Source organism: Mixophyes fleayi, chromosome 6, assembly GCF_038048845.1.
Source record: "Mixophyes fleayi isolate aMixFle1 chromosome 6, aMixFle1.hap1, whole genome shotgun sequence".
In the NCBI taxonomy this organism is placed as follows: domain Eukaryota; kingdom Metazoa; phylum Chordata; class Amphibia; order Anura; family Limnodynastidae; genus Mixophyes; species Mixophyes fleayi.
In genome coordinates, this window is record NC_134407.1 from 98479609 (window position 1) to 98502606 (window position 22998).

The 22998-nt window shown below is 39.5% G+C and overlaps 1 protein-coding gene across 3 annotated transcripts in view; it reads left to right on the forward strand.

The window, feature by feature from the left end:
* LRMDA (leucine rich melanocyte differentiation associated) overlaps positions 1 to 22998 on the forward strand; it is a 790872-nt gene that overhangs the window by 529359 nt on the left and 238515 nt on the right. The window contains exon 6 of one of the 3 annotated variants that reach the window (XM_075217083.1): positions 18718 to 18917. The exons of the other annotated variants lie outside the window; for them this stretch is intronic. Within the exon in view, the coding sequence (XP_075073184.1) occupies positions 18718 to 18822 (105 nt within the window). The 3' untranslated portion in view covers positions 18823 to 18917. Of the gene's footprint in view, positions 1 to 18717; positions 18918 to 22998 lie in introns of those variants that run through there. 3 annotated transcript variants of the gene reach the window in all.

Sequence of the window (22998 nt, forward strand, 5' to 3'; positions counted from 1 at the left end):
GCCGTAGAAGGTTACTTCCCAAAAATGTGGAGAAAATTATGTTTATAAAAATGAATTATATCTTCCACGAGGAAGGCCTTTACCATCCAAGACATCCAAGCACTGACTGTTCTCTAATGGTGGATTCAAGCGGCGATGAATTGATAGTCTGTGATGATGACGTACACACTCATGAGGGTGAGGATGAAGCTGAAGATGATGACGATAACATCTTTTTAAAACTTTCTATTTAAGTGTAGGGTGCAATCTACCCCCAAAGAGGAAAGGGACTTGGGGCATTTCCATATCACGTATCGTCTTGAAAGGCTGCTGTTTTGGCAATTTCTCATTAAGGGTATGGTGTCATACACAGACTGACCACAAACTGGCTTTGTCCATTAATATTGTACAGTCTATAATGGCTGAATTTTTGGGTATTTTATACAAGTGGAGGGGGGTCTATAGAGACAGAAACCAAACTGCCTTTGTCCATTTCTATTAATATTATACAGTCTATAACTAGAGATGAGCGCACTCGGATTTCCTGAATCCGAGCCCACCCGAACTTTGCCGATCCAAATCGGATCCGAGACAGATCCGGGTATTGGCGCCAAATGAAACCTTGAAACCGAGGCTCGGAGTCATAATCCCGCTGTCGGATCTTGCGATACTCGGAACCTATAAATTCCCCGCTAGTCGCCGCCATCTTCACTCGGGCATTGATCAGGGTAGAGGGAGGGTGTGTTAGGTGGTCCTCTGTCCTGGTAGATCTCGTGCTGTGCTGTTTAGTTCTGTGCTGTGCTGTTTAGTGCTGTGCTGTGCTGTGCTGTGTTCTGCAGTATCAGTCCAGTGGTGCTGTGTGCTGTGCTCTGTCAATTTTGAGTTCAGTGGTGCTGCTGGGTCCTATGCTGTGTCCTTTTCAGTCCAGTGGTCCTGTGTCCTGTGCTCTGTGCTTCTAAGGGCATAGTTATTTCCCCAATATTCCCAAGTGTTTAAAAAATTTAAAAAAAGTTATAAAAAAAAATACAAAAAACTAATTTTAATTTTTTTTAATTACAACAAAATTTGAAAAAACAATCCTGCAGTATAAGCCCATTGGTACTGCAATATTACCAAGTTCACTGATTCAGCAGTATAAGTCCAGTGGTACTGATATTACAAAGTTCACTGATTCAGCAGTATAAGTCCAGTGGTACTGATATATTACAAAGTTCACTGATTCAGCAGTGTATAAGTCCAGTGGTACTGCTATTACAAAGTTCACTGATTCAGCAGTATAAGTCCAGTGGTACTGCTATTACAAAGTTCACTGATTCAGCAGTATAAGTCCAGTGGTACTGCTATATTACAAAGTTCACTGATTCAGCAGTATAAGTCCAGTGGTACTGCTATATTACAAAGTTCACTGATTCAGCAGTATAAGTCCAGTGGTACTGATATATTACAAAGTTCACTGATTCAGCAGTATAAGTCCAGTGGTACTGATATATTACAAAGTTCACTGATTCAGCAGTGTATAAGTCCAGTGGTACTGCTATTACAAAGTTCACTGATTCAGCAGTATAAGTCCAGTGGTACTGATATATTACAAAGTTCACTGATTCAGCAGTGTATAAGTCCAGTGGTACTGCTATTACAAAGTTCACTGATTCAGCAGTATAAGTCCAGTGGTACTGCTATTACAAAGTTCACTAATTCAGCAGTATAAGTCCAGTGGTACTGATATATTACAAAGTTCACTGATTCAGCAGTGTATAAGTCCAGTGGTACTGCTATTACAAAGTTCACTGATTCAGCAGTATAAGTCCAGTGGTACTGCTATTACAAAGTTCACTGATTCAGCAGTATAAGTCCAGTGCTACTCTCCTGTGCCGCATATAATTTTTAAAGGCTTTGCCGAGTGTGTGTGGCTTAGGGGTACGCTCTCTTGTGCTACATATAATGGAAAACCAAAATTTGGAGGATAAAGTAGGTCATGACATAGACGATAAAATGCCATCAACGTCGTCTGGCAAGCCCGATGCCCAATCTCCTAGTACAGGGCATGTAAAATCCAAAAAGCCCAAGTTCTCAAAAAATAGCAAAAAGAGAAACTTAAAATCATCTGAGGAGAAACGTAAAGTTGGCAATATGCCATTTACGATACGTAGTGGCAAGGAACGGCTTAGGCCCTGGCCCGTGTTCATGACTAGTGGTCCAGCTTCACCCAAGGATCTAAGCCCTCCTCCTCCCCCCCTACAAAAAATTTAAGAGAGTTATGCTGTCAGCAGCAACAACAAAACAGCAAAGAACTCTGCCTTCTAAACAGATGACATCACAAATCCCCAAGGCGAGTCCAAGGGTGTTGTTGGTTGTGAACCCTGACCTTCCCATCACTGTACGGGAAGAGGTGACTCCATCCAGCATTTGCAGCACGCCCTCTGCATATGCTGGAAGGATCACCCACAGTCCAGTTACAGATTTGGCTAATGAAGGTGTGAATGTTGTACACCGGGAGGAGGATATTGATGTAGCTGGCGCTGAGGGGGATGTTGATGATTATGATGCAGACAGATACCAAATTGCCTTTCTCAATTTCTATTTATATTCTAGATTATATAACGGCTGAATAGTTTTCTATTTTACTCCTAGTGGAGAGGGGATCTGATGCAGACAGATACCAAGCCGCCTTTGTCCATTTCTTTGTATATTTGAATTTCTAGTTCTACAGTCTATGCAGGCTGCTTTATTTATATTCAACTACAAGTGTAGGGCGGGCGGGGGGGGGGGGGGGGGCATAGATAGCCACCAAAGTAACGTGGTCCATTTAATTTCACTTTCTAGCTCCACAGTCTGTGCAGCCTGCTTTTTTTTATCTTCAGAGTATTTATATTTACAAGCCTTGCAATCTAAATTAACTAGAGGTAGTGACGTGGTAGAACTCCAAAAGGCAGTTTGGAAGCCCCTGTACAAACTGGCTCTATTTTTTAACTGAGTTGTCCCCCCTCCAGTGTGTACTCGGAAAGAGTTTTTAGTGCAGCGGGAAACCTGGTCAGTGAGCGGCGAAGGAGGTTGCTTCCTCACAACGTTGAAAAAATGATGTTTATAAAAATGAATAATCAATTCCTCAATGAAGTACAGCACTGCCCTCCAGATAGTACAGAGGGACCTGTGGTTGTGGAGTCCAGCGGGGACGAATTGATAATGTGTGAGGAGGAGGAAGTACACACTGTAGGGGGAGAGGAATCAGAGGTTGAGGATGAGGCCGACATCTTTCCTCAGTAGAGCCTGTTTAGTTTGTAGTTGTACAGGGAGAGATGAATTGTTATTTTGGTGTGGGGGCCCAAACAAACCAATCATTTCAGCCACAGTTGTTTGGTAGGCCCTGTCGCTGAAATGATTGGTTTGTTAAAGTGTGCATGTCCTATTTCAACAACATAAGGGTGGGTGGGAGGGCCCAAGGACAATTCCATCTTGCAACTATTTTTTTGGCATTATGTGACCATTCAACAGTCGTTTGCCATATTCAAAAAGTAAACGAAAATTAGTAAATGTCAACAAATTCAAAAAATTTAATCAAAATTTAAATGCCCTGTCATTATTTTAAACAAGAGGTTTTGACGTGCTAAAATTAGTGTAGTGTTAATATGTTATAAACACTACACTTGGAACTTGGAGGAGGTATTGTGGCCCCGGTATCCAATTTAGTACCGGGGCCACCCCACTACGCAGTCCAGATACTTGTTTGGTGGAATTCTGACCAGTTGAGGGTGTAACTATTTATTATATTGTGGCCCCGGTATCAAAGTTAGTACCGGGGCCACCCCACTACGCAGTCCAGATACTTGTTTGGTGGAATTCTGACCAGTTGAGGGTGTAACTATTTATTATATTGTGGCCCCGGTATCAAAGTTAGTACTGGGGCCACCCCACTACGCAGTCCAGATACTTGTTTGGTGGAATTCTGACCAGTTGAGGGTGTAACTATTTATTATATTGTGGCCCCGGTATCAAAGTTAGTACTGGGGCCACCCCACTGCACAGTCCAGAATTTTTTTGGGGGAAATTCAGAGCTGTGGAGGGTTTTTTATTAATTATATTGTGGTGACCAGACCACTCCTCTACGCAGTCCAGGTACATTTATTGGTGCGAATCAAACAAGTTCAGGGTTTTTAATTTATATTGTGGTGACCCACTCCTCTACGCAGTCCAGGTACATTATTCGGTGCGATTCATACCAGTTGATGGTTTTCTTATTATATATATTTTGGTGACCACTCCTCTACGCAGTCCAGATACATTTATTGGTGCGAATCATACAAGTTCAGGGTTTTTAATTTATATTGTGGTGACCCACTCCTCTACGCAGTCCAGGTACATTATTCGGTGCGATTCATACCAGTTGATGGTTTTCTTATTATATATATTGTGGTGACCACTCCTCTACGCAGTCCAGATACATTTATTGGTGCGAATCATACAAGTTCAGGGTTTTTAATTTATATTGTGGTGACCCACTCCTCTACGCAGTCCAGATCCATTTATTGGTGCGAATCATACAAGTTCAGGGTTTTTAATTTATATTGTGGTGACCCACTCCTCTACGCAGTCCAGGTACATTATTCGGTGCGATTCATACCAGTTGATGGTTTTCTTATTATATATATTGTGGTGACCCACTCCTCTACGCAGTCCAGATACATTTATTGGTGCGAATCATACAAGTTCAGGGTTTTTAATTTATATTGTGGTGACCACTCCTCTACGCAGTCCAGGTACATTTTTTTGGTGCGATTCAGACCAGTTGATGGTTTTCTCATTATATATATTGTGGTGACCACTCCTCTACGCAGTCCAGATACATTTATTGGTGCGAATCATACAAGTTCAGGGTTTATAATTTATATTGTGGTGACCCACTCCTCTACGCAGTCCAGGTACATTTTTTGGTGCGATTAAGACCAGTTGATGGTTTTCTTATTATATTGTGGGGACCACTCCACTTTGCAGTCCAGAAATATACCTTGTTGCAACGTTTTGGACTAATAACTATATTGTGAGGTGTTCAGAATAGACTGTAAATTAGTGGAAATGCTTGTTATTGAATGTTATTGAGGTTAATAATAGCGTAGGAGTGAAAATAAGCCCAAAAACTTGATTTTTGAACTTTTTATGCTTTTCTTCAAGAAAAATCCGAATCCAAAACCTTAAATCCGAACCAAAACCTTTCGGCAGGTGTTTTGCGAAACAAATCCGAACCCAAAACATCGCTAAAATCCGAATCCAAAACACGAGACACCAAAAGTCGCCGGTGCACATCCCTATCTATAACGGATGAATTTTTGAGTATTTTATATAAATGGAGGGGGGCCTATAGAGACAGAAACCAAACTGCCTTTGTCCATTTCTATTAATATTGTACAGTCTATAACGGATGAATTTTTGAGTATTTTCTACAATTGGAGGGGGGCCTAGAGAGACAGAAACCAGACTGCCTTTGTCCATTTCTTTACATATTTAACTATAAGTGTAGGGTGTAATATACATCCAAAGAGGATGGCTGCATTGCCAATATGCATAGATGGAGAAGAAGACAATCTGGTTTGTGTGTATAATTAATGAAGGCATACCAGGAATTAAACTGTTTTTTGGATAATTTATTAGCTTTACAATTACATTACTTATCCAAGAAACAGGTGGAGCACTAAATTTGGTTATTTTATGCCCAAAAACATTGATTTTTAAACAAAATAGCAAAACAAAACCAAACAGAACCAAAACCAAAACACGCAATGCCGGTTTGGCAAAACCAAAACACGACGGTAATCCAGATCCAAAACCAAAACCAAAACACGGGGGTCAGTGAGCATCTCTAGTCCTAATCAACATTTACAGAGCGTGTGGTCCCATGCCGACCGGCATCTGATAACAGGTAAAACATATACAATAGCGAAAGGCATACGATAGCAGGTGGTCCAGGTGTGTAAGAAATCTTTTTCGTATAGTCTGTGGTGTCTGTTGGTAAGTATGAATGTTTTTTTAAAATTCTTTAATGAAGTTTAGTGGTTTAGAGGAAGCTTTTCTTTTATTTACATTTTGCATTGGTGCACTAAAGGGCACAGCAAGCCCTGGGTGTAAGGTCATGCTGGCACTTTTGTGGTTCCCCAAGTGCCTGCATGCCCTGACAGCCAAGGGTATGTTGGTGCTGGTAGTACTACAAGCATCAGCATGCCAGACTATTCATAGCAGCTCGAACTTGCTGGTCCCTGTAGTTCACCAAAGGAAAAATAGTGTTACGTTTATTTTTTTAAAACTATTTATTACTACTAAGCCTAGGATTGATTGGAGGAGAATCGGGGGACACTACTGGACTGGCAGCACCAGGAGGTTTTTTTTTTTTTTTTTTAAATAATTTTACATTTATTTATCTTTAACACAGTTTACTACCGGCGAGTCATTGCAACTGTTGGCATTTTCACTTTCGGCAATCACAATATCTGTAATTTTTTCCCTGTCGGGGAAATTTACAAACTGGCATTTAGCCTGTCAGTATTTTCGTATCAGTATTATTTCCGACTATATTTCTACCATCAGAATTTCGTACCCAAGCCTTTTCATCTCTGTCATTATAGTACCAGTCATTAGTCTAAAGATATACAAAAGAAAGGGTCTGCTGGTGGGACTGGGATCAGAGGTGCTAGAATTGAAGGTGTTAATTTCAATGAAGAAGTGTAAGATTTAGGGGGGTATTCAATTGTTCGTCCGGACCTCCGAAAAACTTGCGCTCTAAAACTATTACCATTAATACGGTAATTACTCGCTGAATTTCAGCTCGCAGCTCCCTGAGCTGCGAGCTGAAATTCAGCGAGTAAATTACCGTACATACATTTTTTACACGCAATATTACCGTATGGTAGTCTGTCTCTCTTCTACGGTTATTATTGCAAAGTGGCTTGCGCATGCCCTCAAAAGTAATGTCTTTATTGAAACCTAATGGTCCTCTTCCTACCTTTTTTTCCTTCTGCTCTCTCCTCCTCTTCCCCTCTCAGTGCCACCTTATTTTTGTCTTTCCTTTCCCTTCTGGATGTAAGCTCCCCCGAGCAGGACCTTTTTTTTTAGTGTTCTTCTTCTACTATTCCTTCACCCTCCGTACCTCCAGGAGTGCTTACTTACTCTTTTCTTGAGCCCTGTAGGTCTTCATGTTGGACATTACCATCACTCTCACTCATAGTCCTGTAAATAACTTGATCTGTATTACCAATTTATATGTGTTATATGTTAATTAGTAGATGTCTGGTCTTTGTATAATTATGTTTAGTTTAAGATTGCATTATGGATCATTGGGGTCTGTGTATTGTATCTTGCTGTACATTTCATGTACGGCACTGCAGAACTTTCATGGTGCCTTATAAATAAAAAATGTTGATGATAATAATATGGACCTCTGAAATCACTATAAAGTTACATGTAACTGTGCATGAACATTGAAAAGATATGGGGCATATGTATCAAAGTGGGATACTGCACTTCTGCTTACATGACAGCAGCCAGTATTTTGCTGCACTGAAGTGTTGGATACAGGGCTCTGTCTTGGCATAGGGGCTATATTGTGCTGGCCATTGTGAAACTGTTCTTGTATTGTGGGGGTGCTAGGCTGGGGATTATGGCTTTTGTGCTGGGCTGGAGTGTTAGAGCTACTGCACTTAGGCAGGTTGTTGTGCTGGACGTTTGTAGCTACTGCACTGGATTGTTGTGGCTAGTGTCCTGAGCTTTGAGACTACTATACTAGAAATTGTAGGTATTGTGTTGCTCCTTGGCTGTACTCAGGGCTGTTCCTCCCATGAAAAGGAGATAAGATTCTCACCTCACCTCTGGTCAGTGGTCGCTCTGCAGTAGTTGATTGCAGAAAGAGCGCAGTGTAAAATTGATATCATGAAAGCATTCTCCCCATCTCTAGTACCTAACCTAAGCTCCAATGTAGCATGGACTGAAGTGAATGAGAAACATTCTCTGTACAGCGCTGCTTAATTAATGGCTCTATATGAATAAATGAAAATAATACCCTCTCACTGTGTTAGTCAATGCGCTCACCTGCAGTTAGTGGATGGTAATTGAAGCATAGAGGGTTTCTGTATAGTGCCACTGGGAGTGCTACGCTGTTGCTAAGGCTGGGAACACACTATAGAAGAGTCCTCCCAATGCTATATTATTAACGATTTCACCAATGACTGAAAGTCCCGATCAGCATGCCAGTTCATGTGTATATGTCATCATGTCGATTCATGTGTACACACTATACCTGGATTTACATTCAGATCTATGCTCTTTATCTGTCATAACCATCGGCTGAAAAGATCATGACTCTGTAAACTCTATGGAGATTTGGTCATGAGTGCATACACACTGCAGAATTGGAAGGACAACGTTCCATCGTTAAACAAGATTTTTAGTTTGTTTATAAAATCAAATCAAACGATATGATGTGCTTTGGAACAATAATGGTTCCACGGCACTTAATCCTAAGCACAGCGGCTTAGTGGCTAGCACTTCTGCCACACAGCACTGGGATCATGAGTTCGACTCCCGACCATGGTCTTATCTGTGTGGAGCTTGTATGTTCTCCCCGTGTTTGCGTGGGTTTCCTCCGGGTGCTCCGGTTTCCTCCCACATTCCAAAAACATACTAGTAGGTTAATTGGCTGGTATCAAATTGACCCTAGTCTTTCTCTGTCTGTGTGAGTGTGTATGTTAGCATATTTAGACTGTAAGCTCCAATGGGGCAGGGACTGATGTGAATGAGTTCTCTGTACAGCACTGCGCAATTAGTAGCGCTATATAAATAGCTGATGATGATCGTTGCAGCGTACACACTAATGCAATATTGGGCTGAACGAACGTTTATCGTGTGATTGGCCCGATAATCGGGTAAAAGAAACCTGTAGTGTGTTCTCAGCATATGGCTATAAAGCTACTACAGCTAACATTGTGGGGCAGGTCTATCAATATGTCCCTGTTTGCAGCGATAAGTAGAATTTCTTTCTCCCCATAAAAAAAATCACTTATCGCTGGCACTTATGTAATTATATCTTTCGCTAGCAATATGGCTCTTCACTCTTAGTTAGATATTACCCTGTATGAGGTACAGGAACATATAAAACAAAAGGTCAAGTGTAGTTTACCAGAACCTGAAAGCTGGGGTACTGTTTTTCCTAAAATAATAAAAAATAATCAATTTTTGTTACTCAATTTGCATTATATGTTTTCACTTTATCTCATATGTTTCAGTAGGTTTTGTGACTATATTATATACACATTTAGTTAATCAATGCACTTTTTTGTGTGATTTGTTCATTTATCTTTATATATAAAAAAAATGGTTCAGAACCAATTTCTTAGATAAACTAATTAAAAACACGGAAACAATATTTTTATCCATGAGTGATACATTAATATTTGATAAATGTTTTCTCACAGAGTGTGGTGCTATTACTGTATGATTAAATCCTCTCTACTGATTGTCTATTTTCTTTAAAAAGTGTGATTTGTAACAGACGTAATGGAAAATGTGCTTTATAGTATACAATGATTTGGGGTGGACATTTACAAAATTATTGTAGATTGTATTAATCATCTTCTTAGTTACTTTCTGAGGAAACCAAACCTATCTGACATTCACGGAAAACCAAGATAGTCCAGTTCATCCTCTTCTATAACATATCAAATTATTTATTTGTGTCTCACTTCATATAACACTACACAGGTGTATTTAATGACGGCTACAAACAATTGTTTTGTCAGAGGTTGTTTTTGTCAAGGTGAGAAGTCTCAGAGTTCTAGAGTCTAATAAATTAATTAATATACATCCCCTTCTTTAGACCTAGTCAAATGTAAATATAATTCCAAGGGGATGATTTCGTACACTGCACTTGCATTTATAGACATGCACTTATAGACACTTGTATTTGCAATAATAGACATAAATAAATATATATATATATATATATATATATATATATATATATATATATATATATAGTCATGTCAATATATAATATACAGTGAATATATTTATATATATATATATATATATATATATATATATATATATATATATATATATATATATATATATATATTCCATATAGAGGCCACTCTTCGGTCAAAATTCATTTGCACATTCTTACACGTGCACATTTAATTTTAATTCTTGTGGTCCATGCACTAATCTAGGTTCCACTTAGAAGTGTTAACATGTCCTTGGTTAGTGCATTTTGGTACATAAGTGCTACAGTGTTGAACTATAACCAGTCGCCTGCTGAGACCCTACAGACTTGTCTTCATGTGCCAGTGTGTGGCAAAGCTCTCTGACGCCAGGTCTAGTGACAGTCACTAGGTGGTGATACTCGGTCATAGTAGAGAGAGTTTATCATGAGGTCATAATGCCAGGTCAGAGCATAGCCTTCTAAGAATGTCTCACTGATAGCAGAGTCTCTGGAGCCTCTACATTGGAGTCAACTTTAAATTGTTAGGATGCTTACAACATGTGTAATGCTTTTTATTTCATATATATATATATATTGTACTAAATGTTTTTCTAAATATTATAACAGATACACTAATGGTTATTAGCTATTTATTGTGTCATTTGTCCGCTTTGGACATGCAGTGCCGGCCCTAATTTCAGTTCAGTATAGGGCACCAAGATGACTGATTTGTACGTCCAGTTGCATAATGTAACTGCCCTCCCCTTCTATCTGTTCTTTGCCTACTACTATATTACTTCCTTCATTTATTTAAACTTTTTTATTTTTCTCATAAAATACTGTTTGGGTTGGCTTCATGTCTTAAATCATGAGATTTTTAATATGTATAGAAATGCCCTTAACTGTATAAAGGAAGTCTAAGAGGTGCAAAATACAAATGCTCTGACTAATTCTCCACTAATCAGGGAATACCCCCTAAATGTGACTTCTCCTCCCGTTAAGGCTCATTTTAATAATAATGTATTTTTTGCATAGGGGTGCACATTTAGGCGAATTCATGCCCTTCTCATACACTCATGAAGAAACTCCCACCTTTACAAGATGTCTTTTTTTGAAATAAAAAAAATAAATCTTTATGCGTTTATTAATATTGAACACATGCGTGCTAAACTCAGGTGCAGGTGGCATATGCACTGCCAGAGTACATGTTTTGTAAATGACTCTTACTGAATTAAAAATTATCCATGTTTTAAACTAGGAATTATATACCTTTCAAACATGTTTAATTTTACCTAGTAGAAAATGGTCTCCTCCAATTATATGTCAATTGCTGTAATGTGCTGATTTAAGTAATTGATGTTAAAATAGTAATTTTTTTCATTCAGCCAGGTTGCCGAAATTAGAAAATAAATATCAAAAATTAGAGCAAGCGCTTGTGAAATGGGAAATGTTAGAAAGTATGACATTGTTACATATGCTTTGTAAATATGGCACATTAGCATATAAACATAATTGAGAAGCATGGCACATGTTAAAGGGATAATAAAAGTGCAATCATTTTGCTTCTGATCCTAAAGTATATTACTGAGACAAATGATTACTTAACAATGTGTATACAATTTGTCAAATTGGCTAAGCCAGTCAAAAATGTCATCATCCTGGCTAGTGACAAATGTGATTAATGCATCCAAGTTACAAACGTGGCATTTAAATGCTTCTAAACTGACTCAGAGAAAGTGACCTTCTAACATTCTACATGTTACAAAATACCCTGCTCTCTTCTCATCAAATGATTAATTTACCCCAGATATAGTAACTGTAATAATATAATAAGTGGGAAGTTCAGGCGCAGAGCATTTTGTACCAGGGTAGAGGACGCGTTGGAGAGCCTGAAAGGAATGAATGGAGTTTTAGATTTAGCATTAACAACTATGTGTACATTGAATGAGCGCCAGTTCTAAATCACCATTTATGTGCCAACCAGGAAAATGCAGTGGTCTGAACCCTTCTTTACTAACACAATGCAATTGTGTAATAACCCAAAACAGCCACATCTGCTTTTATTGTCTAAGATTGTATTTACAAAAGAAGTTTTCACCTGCCCAGTTTTACGTTGCCCTGCGCTGCCTTTGTGCAAAATGTATGAAACAGGGTTTGACACTGATAGTCAAAAGTATAAATGTAAGTAAAAGGACACGGTTTTTGTTTACAAGCTGTGCGACTGGTGTCAGTTTTGGCTTTGCAACCACTCATTAAATACATAGTATACTATGCTGCTGAGAAGATTTAAATCACGTTAATGTACATGCTTTGATTGGTCTGTTAAAAGCAAGGACAAAGGTGAAGGCTTTGTCCAGTCTTTAACTAGTCATGTATACAAACTTACTTGAACTAGCTTAATTTAAACCAAATTACTAAGTAGTTACTGGTTACTGGAATATATGGGGATGATTCCATTCTCAGCTTTGAATCACCAAACTTCACTAATGTACTTCACTTTTATTTTATAGTAAGGGGATAACTAAGGCTTCAGTATGCCATCTTTTTTTTGCCCGATTAAGGAAAAACCGCAAAAGGGCACATACATCATCCTAACAATGCCTGTTCTGGAAAACACATGACTGACAAGTGAAGTGAATATCATTGATTATATTGTTACAATGGCACCTGTCAAGGGGTGGGATATATTAGGTAACAAGTGAACAGTCAGTTTTTGAAGTTGATGTGTTGGAAGCAGGAAAAATGAGCAAGCGTGAGGATCTGAGCAACTTTGACTAGAGCCAAATTGTGATGGCTAGACAACTGGGTCAACACATCTCCATAACGGCAGGTCTTATGAGGTGTGTTCTCAGTATGCAGTGGTTAGCAACTACCAAAAGTGGTCCAAGGAAAGACAACCAGTGAACCAGCCACAGGGTCATGGGCACCCATGGCTCACTGATGCACGTGGGGAGTAAAGACTAGCCCATCTGGTTCAATCCCACAGCAGAGCTACTGTAGCACATATTGCTAGAAAAGTTAATGCTGGCTATGATAGAAGGGTGTCAGAACACAGTGTGGGGTGTATAGCCTCAGACCGGTCAGAGTGCCCTTGCTGACCTCTGTCCACCACCAAAAAACCCTAAAATGTGCATATGAGCTCCAGAACTGGACCATTTAGTACTAGAAGAAGGTGGCCTGGTCTGATGAATCACATTTTCTTTTACATCATGTGGACAGGCAGGTGCATGTGCGTTGTTTACCTGGGGAAGAGATGGCACTACGATGCACTATAGGAAGAAATCATGCTGGCATAGTCAGTGTGATTCTCTTGGCAATGTTCTGCTGGAGAAACTTGGGTCCTGGCATTTATGTGGCTGTTACTTTGACACGTACCATCTACCTAAACATTGTTGTACACCCCTTCATGGCAATGGTATTCCCTGATGCCAGTGACCTCTTTCAGCAGGATAATGTGTCCTGCCACACTGCAAAAGGTGCTCTGGAATGGTTTGAGGAACATGACAAACAGTTCAAGGTTTTGACTTAACCTCCAAATTTGCCAGATCTCAATCGGATCGATCATCTGTGGGATGTGCTGGAAAAGCAAGTCCGAGCCATGGAGGCCCCACCTCGCAACTTACAGGACTTAAAGGATCACTACCATCTAGCTGCAGATACCACAGGAAACCTTTAGGGGTCTTGTGTGGTCCACAATTCGACAGGTCAGAGCTGTTTTGGCAGCACGAGCGGGACCTACTCAATATTAGGCAGGTGGTTTTAATGTTGTTGCTGATTGGTGCAATAACTGGTTTTACTTCATTTCAGTAGTCCACTTTGATTGTATAACTATTTCATTTGCAATTTTTATAGTACACTGTATGTACCACATGTGTTATCCAGTGCTGTTGGAGAAGTTGGTGCTTTATATATATATATATATATATATATATATATATATATATATATATATATATATATATATATAGGATAGTGTGCCACCTACTGTAAATTATAAAGTTATAAAAAAAAAAAACAAGCATGGGGTTATATTACTATTTGATAACCTTTTATACAGGTCACGGAGCTCTGAGATACCTTCTAATATCCATAATCATTTAAGGTAGGAGATACATTATTCTTTATGATACACAAGTTTTAATAAAAACAAATTTGTTCATTAACAGACAGATCCATGCTGACTGACAATGACATGCTAACACTGACATAGATTGAAACACAGACTCACATTTACACAAAGTCAGACACTAATAGTGCCAGGCAGACACTGACTACCAGTTCCTCTTAATTTTGTTGCTCCTCTTCGTTGGACAGATGTGACACAGTTGCCATCGTTGCCTGCTCTACTGTTAGTGTTGCAGCAATAATTGAAACTGAGCATTCAGCCTTCAGGAAGTCACAAAAAAGCCATTTCTTGTTACTTAGTATAGTTCCTCAAACTCAGGAGCTGTCTTGGCCTTAACAGGACACAGGAAAAGGCTTCAAACTATCTCTCTTCAGTTAGTATACGTGAATCATCTTTACTCTATATCAGTTAGTATACGTGAATCATCTTTACTCTGTAATTGGTGATTTCTGATGTCAGAACGTGTTATTTATGCACATATTATTTATATAAAAATCAATGGGGATTGTCAACTGATGTGCATTATAAAGCAATAATAGTAATAGCTCTAAAACAAAGCAGCATAGGCTTATTTGAAATAACTGCCCTAACCTAAACATGCATGTCTTTTGATCTCATAAACTACATGTAACAGGTCATTAGACAAGAACAAAAGATAATGCTCAAGAACAAAGGATAGTGCTCTTTCAACTTTAGAGTGAATTTAGGCCTATATTTTAAAATAATAGTACTACAATAGACTTTTTAACTTCACTGGAACTATTCTTGTACAGATTTTGCAGTACACAGTACAAGTGCTTTCACAACTCTGGGAAAGAGAATATCCTGTTTTCACTTGTTGTAGAGGAGATTGACACTGAATCAAATTTGGGCAGCTCATGATGTCAAGTACCAGTAAAATTAGGACCTTTATGGGGTTCCCGTACGTCTTATTTCCCATGCTTGTTTTATTAAATAGTTACTGATTGCCTGAATGATGAAATACCTTTGGTTCTTTCGGTATGTGCGCGTTAAAGGGTTAAGAGTGTCCCAAGCCCTTACATGCAGTTTCTGGCACGGTTCCTCTAACATGTCAAAAAGACGCAGCTAATTGGCAATGATTAGGTATGTCTGAAAGCCGATTCCCTGTGATTTCAGCACACATAATTGTTCTGTGTAATCCAGCCTGTCAGAGGTCTTTCATCTCCCCGAGAGATCACAGACGATGGGTTTGTGCAAGCTAGGTTTCATTCAGCCACACACGGCTCGCTTCATCCACCTTTCTGAGGGAATTCTCTCAGCGCTGTTGTGACTAGTTGGCTGAGGATTATGTGTTATATTGAGGTCACCTGTGCGTTCCTGCTCCATGATTGATTGACTGGAATTAATTACGTTGTCAGAGCTGTAATAGAAGTTAAGATTGCAGGCTCTGATAAATGCAAGGAGCTAGCAATTCTGTTCTATTTCTTGTAGAGATATATCTTTCTAATATACAATTGATCTTAATATGGATACATTCTTGTAAAATATATCTGTATAAACGGTGTGTTCTAACAACATGGCTTATAATTGGTGAGGTCTGATATCATCATTTTAGTGGTAATTAGGAAAACTAGTGTTAATACTGTTTTCATAATAAATTTTAGTAATGAATGGGATAAATAACATTGTTAATAAACAGTGATGTGCAAAAAGGGTCAAGAGCACGACTTGGCTTCTTTTACAAAAAAAAAAAAAACAGTTCAAAAAGTAATGGATGTTAAGAAATCCAATATTTGGGCTTTTGATGATCCATAAGAATAAGATGATTTGAAACATTTTATCACAATGGGGCATATTCAAATAAGATGGTAGATTGCGGTTATGTGCGGCTGAGCACTTAAAATGCCAATACGGTACCGCAACATCGCGGATTTGCGGTAACGGGAAGTGTGCAATAACCGCAATCTGCCGTCTTAATTGAATATGTAATTAAGCAGCACGTTTGGCTAAGTGGTTAGGACTTCTGTCTCCCAGCACTGGGGTCATGAGTTCAATTCCCGACCATGGCCTTATCTGTGTGAAGTTTGTATGTTCTCCCCGTGTTTGGTGGGTTTCCTCCGGGTGCTCCGGTTTGCTCCCACACTCCAAAAACATTTTAGTAGGTTAATTGGCTGCTATAAAATTGACCCTAGTCTCTCTCTGTCTCTCTGTCTGTGTGTGTGTGTTAGGAAATTTAGACTGTAAGCTCCAATGGGGCATGGACTGATGTGAATGAGTTCTCTCTATAGCGCTGCGGAATTAGTGGTGATGATGATGATATGCCCCAATGTGTTTAAAAGTATTCTGTTTAGAGTAATATTCTGCAAATCCTAAATTTTATAGGTGAAAACATTACATAAAAATATATTTGTTCCTTTTGTTAAAAAGTGCCATTAACCACAACACTTGCCAATTTTACCAAGGGAATTTCACACAGCTGGGGGTATATTTACTAAACTGTGGGTTTGAAAAAGTGGAGATGTTGCCTATGGCAGCCAATCAGATTCTAGCTGTCATTTTGTAGAATGTACTAAATAAATGACAGCTAGAATCTGATTGGTTGCATATGCAACACATCCACTTTTTCAAACCCGTCGTTTAGTAAATCTAGCCATTATGTATTAAAATGGTGTTACTGTCACCGTCCTGTTATTGCAGCTTTCACAAACTAGTACTGATTCTTGCATGGATCCTGGAATTTTGGAACCTGTTAGAAAATGTAAATATGGAAAACACTTGTATAGCACAAATCATGCAGTATATAATACATACATTATAATAAAATATTATATTATAATATTACATTTAGCACACCCTCCACAGTCACATCACGCCACCCCCTGCTACATCACACCACGCCACCCCCTAGACACATTATGACACCCCCAAAACACATTATAACCCCCCCAAGACATATTAATGGTTCCCTTAATTACACTCAACACCCCTTCCTCTGAAGTCACAGCCCTAATTTGCAAAGTGACGCACCTCTCACTTACTGATCAGAGGCAGCTCTGCCTCCAGTTACTCTGTCTCTGCAAACGGTGCTGGCCATTTTGTTGAAGCTCATTTTGTACCAGAAATCCATTGAGTGAGGAGGAAGGTATCAGGTGTTAGTGACATCATAATTGCTCATGGGCAGAACCCCCCCTTTGTGGGAGTAAAGTGGGGGCTGTCACCCGCAGCCGCTGAAGAAAGTACTTTTGATTTTTTTTGTTAGCTATAGCGCAACAATGAGGCCCTGGACTCGGGTAATTTGTAACCCCCCCCCCCCCCTCCTTTCGGCGCCCCTGGGTATGTGGCTTTGCAGATTATCCTCGTTACCAGATATGGCTTTGGCAACAGGTCATTTCTGTTCCCCACATCCAATTTGTCACCAATTCTTATTCTATACATCTCTATGAGAATTACAGTTATTGCAGTGCTTGATGTGAGATGTGCATATTCTATATATATCTTTAATCTACATGCATTGACTATTGCAGTCCAGTGTGAACACTGCCGCCAAACATTGGTGGCTACTTCACTTTGCTAGCCTCTACACTGACAGCCTGTACTTTAACGAATCTACTGTAAAATAATTCTATTATTATACAAAGCTGCACCAAAATACATCTCTTCACTTGTCTTAAAATATCTCCCAACTCAATCCTTCCTTTCTGTCCAAAATCTTTGCCCCTCATCCTCATTCATTACTTGCTCCCATTTCTTACTCTTTTCAGGCTGCTCTCACAATGTGCAACTTTCTTCCACATACAACAAAACTTTCCGCTAGCCTCAAAATCTTCAAACATTCCCTGAAAGTTTGCTTCTTCAGGCTAGTTTACCAGTTTCCCGCACCACCGTCTCACCTTCCCCAGGCTATTGTTGCCGATTACTGCCCTTTTACTTCGTTATCATCATCAACATAATATTTATATAGTGCCAGCAAATTTCGTAGCACTTTACAGTTGGGGACAAACGTAGTAATAGACAATACTGTGTAATACAGACAAAGCGGTGCTTAGGCCCTTTTACTTCACTTAGAACTTCCATTTGTTCTATTTCGGTACTCAAACAACCCACTGACCCCAAAACCAAGGTAGCCGTGTGACTGGATCATATAGTCTCACTGTGCACTTTCCCATTGCTATCTGGTTGTACCACTAGCCAGTCGGTAGTATTCAACTGCATCTATCAAACTCCTATTTTCCAACAGATTGTGAGCTTGCTATCAGGACCCTCTTTCCTCTTGTTGTAAATACCGTAGCTTGTTTTATTGCTGTGTTTGTGTCCAATTGTAAAGCACTGTAAAATATTCTAGCGTCATATAAATAAATGTTAAGAATAATGATAATTCAGGCCCTAGGTCTATTGCTGGTTTGTGAAATGTTTTCTTTCCATAAAAAGGACTACTAATATGTGTTCTTATGATCTAGCTGTACTGTTATGCTAATTTCTCTAGTCTCAGAGCTAACATTCTAAGCAGTCGACACTTATTCTGAACACGTCTCTAGCTGAGTTGTTAACCAGGCAGTCTTAGTATACTTAAAGTTTCAGCCCAGTTTTTTGCTTATCGGGCTGTTCTTTTAATGAGGTGTTCTTGGCTGACTTTCTGTCTTAAATGTTGTTATTTTCCTTTTTTTCTCTTTTTTTGTGCTTGTCTGTGTAGGGACTTTGGAGCTCTCAGGCTGGAAGGGTTGTTAAGCGAGTTGAAAGGCCTTTTGGTGCAAAGAGAGATGAAGCAGACGAGTTGGGATCAGTAAAACACCTCTAAATAGGAATGAAAGATAAACACCCAATTGAGCTCTGCTTCATCCTTCTGCATGAAAGCAAGTGACAAGGACTTAAGCCGATATAAGAGCTGTGCTAATGATCTGGAAACCTGGGAAGGAGAAGGGGGGATTAGCTGGTAATTTATAAACAGATAAAATAAAGAATATGTCACTGCATGGATGCTGTTAGTGGTGCAAATAAACAAGATTATGGTTCTTAAACATGTTGTGGATGGAAGAGAAACACATAGTGCGTTATGCATGTTCATATATGTACTCCATATTAGTTATTGGTATTGGTGCCACTAAAGTGAAATACCTGTTGTGGCTTTAGAACATGCTGTATGACCACTTTGGAACCATAAGTATCTGCTGCAATAAGTACATGTGATAAAATGTTAGCATGGCAGAAATGAGTGAAAAGGTGAAACAGTAACCCTTTTTGCATGAAATTAATTGCATTTTTTCTTTTTATAGGTTTACTAGTTTTATCAACCTAGCTGGCATTTTGGGAGCAGACAGAGCAATTTCCTGGAGCCCCCAAGCTGCTCATTTCTATTTTTCTTTTGTGCACTTAAAAATAATATAATATTAATAATTGATAATGGCAGCACATGTTGCCAATTCAAACCTCCTCCTTGCTCTTCCTGTTTTCGAACTGCTACCAGCACTAGCTATTAGCTGCTCATGTTTATGCCCTGCACTGATCTCTGGTTACCTGTCAGAGGTCAGTGCAGGGAAGAAAACAGTAGAGATGAGCGGTTCGGATTTGGAGAAATCCGAAATTATCCGAATTTTAGGGTAGCAGGTTATGACTCTTTTTCTCATGCCAAATTCGCATCTGAAAACGAGGCAAAACATCATTCTCTGTAAACTGTAGGTTCTGAGTTTTGGATCGATATTTTCTATAAATAGCCCTCCCCCCTGTTCTCAGCTACCATTTTAGAAGTGACATCGTGGGTAGGATGTTTGCTGCAATTCTGTGCTCAGTAAGTTGCTTGTAGAGGCTTGGATAGGGTGAGAGAGGAATTTTATATTGAAATAGCTGTGATTTTACTGCACAAATCTGACTGTGAGCAGCATACCAACAAAAAAAATAAAAATATTTCTTGCTTTTAAAACCACAAGTGTTTCAACCTGAGCTGCTTTTTCATGTAGCACACTAATAACTTTATTTTTACACTGAAATTTAAAGTTGATCTAGGACATGCCCTACCCCAACTATAAATCTGTTGCACCAGTTTAAATTTACCTCCCCCTCCAACGCAACATGGTTTTGCCAAGGTGCAAGTTTACTCCTTTCTTTTGCTTAATTTTCCTTAATGAATCAGGCCCTGTTTGTGCACGACTGCAGGAATTTCAACACGTACCATGCTTTGCACACACAGTAAACTTGGCGCTGTGGAATTTCGTAAAAAATTAGAGGTCAGTGTAGGAGATGCTATATGTGGCCCGTAAAATTTCTGAACATTTTCAGCATGCATATAGAACATTGCAGCAACTGCAAAGATATATCATCTGCCATTCCACCAACTCAAGCAACAGGTAGTAACAAGGTGTAATTCCACATTTTATATGCTTCAGCAACTAGATGAACAGCAACAAGCATCAAGACTTACACATCAAGCCATGAGTGGAGTGGGGGGGAGAATGTTACCTTACACAAGCATGCTAGAGAATCCTTTCAGTTTCATGAAAGCTACTCAAATCATATGAAATTGTAAAAAAATTAAGTGAGTTCAGACACTGCCAGCCTGAGTCAAGTCATACCCCTAATCAAACCACTGGAAAAACAGCTGGAGAAGGTGAAGGAGGAGATGAAAGTTGGTGATTCTGCTAAGTATGTTGGTATTTTAGATCATCTGGCACATTTCTTCACAGATGCAAGCAGTCCTTTGTGAGCAAGATGTCTGCTCAAGTCACACATGAAACGTTCCCTGCTTCAGCTTCTTCTACAAATGCTGCCGTCAGAGAAAAATTCCCTTTTCTAAGAACAACACTGATGATGAATTAACACAGCACACAAATGGGATTATTATTATGTGTTACTATAACATCTGGTCAGGTTTAAAACAAATGTCCAATTATATTAACAGCTCTACCATTTCTCAATCTGATACACCTTATATTAGTAGAATGGTGGAGTATTACTTTAATGATAATGTAGTAAATAGCATCTCAGACAGTCCCTTTGAATTCTGGGAGGAAAAAATGATGATTATGAAGAGGGTGATGACATTGTCACCATTGAGAAAGATGACCACTGTTAGCCAAATGCCCATTAGTAAATTGTTAAAATCCCTATCTATTCTCCAGTTCAACAACCAACAACCAAAATGTTCTCTTTTATGAGTGCCCAAACAAACACTTAAGCAACAATAGTGGCAGTCCCTGTTACTGAAGTGCTTTGTTTGTTAAACTATGCATGTCCTTTTTAACATACGGGGAGGCTCAAGGAACAATTCTATCTTGCACTATTTTACGTTACAGCCTTGGTCTGTCATCTTGTGTAAAATGAATACTGATGCCGCTGCTGTACATCTAATGAGCTCTTATTACTGCCTCTTTACTTCCCATGACACATGCTATCTAATGTTAAAAATATTGTGTTCTTGGTCTTTCTCCCACTATTATTCTTCTGGGAGGATCCCATGTTCGTCTAACTACTTGTCTAAAATGTCTATTGATGCTGCGGTCCTTATAATGAGCTCTGATTACTGGCTCTTTACTTTCCATGATACATGCTGTCTAATGTTAAAATTATTGTGTCCATGGTCTTTGTCCCATCATTTCACTTCTGGGTCACACGCATCTTTGTCTATTTTCTTTTCTACAATTACCATCCTATCAGCCAGTGCTCTGCCACTATTTTCATTGGGATTGTAATATGCTCTCTACCCAAAACTTGGTTCTTCAGAATTCCTTAAAAAGTGAGAGGTCAGTGGAGGACATGCTGTCTGTGACCCATAAAATTTCTGGACATTTTCAACTTTCAGCAACCTAGGTAGATCATTGCAGCAGCTTAAAAAAAATAACTTGCCATTCCATCAACTGAAGCAAGTGGTAGTAACGAGGTGGAATTCCACACTTTATATGCTTCAGCGATTTTCAGTTGTGGGCAGGGCCGGACTGGGACTAAAAATCAGCCCTGGCATTCAAAGCACACAGGCCCACGTGTTGTGGGCTCCATGCACTATATTGTTGCACACTGATGCTGGCGCAGTACAACATGATGTAGTATGAGTGTGTGTGGGGGGGTATTTATTTTATTTCTCCTAATGACCCTCAACATTACATTATTAACACCCCAATCACATCAATAAATACCATGACAATACATTATTAGTACCCAAATTACAGCAATAAATAACCCCCCACACACACTCATACTACATCAATCACCCCCACATTACAGCAACCGGCATCACCCCCACATTACAGCAACCGGCATCACCCCCACATTACAGTATCCAGCATCACCCCCACATTACAGCATCCAGCATCACCCCCCACATTACAGCATCCAGCATCACCCCCCACATTACAGCGTCCAGCATCACCCCCCACATTACAGCAACCAGCATCACCCCCCACATTACAGCGTCCAGCATCACCCCCCACATTACAGCGTCCAGCATCACCCCCCACATTACAGCGTCCAGCATCACCCCCCACATTACAGCGTCGAGCATCACCCCCCACATTACAGCGTCCAGCATGACCCCCCACATTACAGCGTCCAGCATCACCTCCCACATTACAGCGTCCAGCATCACCTCCCACATTACAGCGTCCAGCATCACCCCCCACATTACAGCGTCCAGCATGACCCCCCACATTACAGCAACCAGCATCACCCCCCACATTACAGCGTCCAGCGTCACCCCCCACATTATAGCAATATTGTCTCCTACTTATTAGCAATACTAAGCACCAAACACACTACAACATTGCCACCAGCATGCCACCCTATACTACAGCAATACCACCAATTATACAGACGCCACTGTAGGAAACAATGTTTTGCTTTTTTCAAATCTCCCACAAAATAGCAACAACAAACAGAGTACTTACACACACATATAGGTAACAGGTACCCTTTTCCCTCAATTCAATAGTCATGGCAGAATTTTCATGAATCATTCCACATGAAATAAAACTAACATATATCTTAAAAA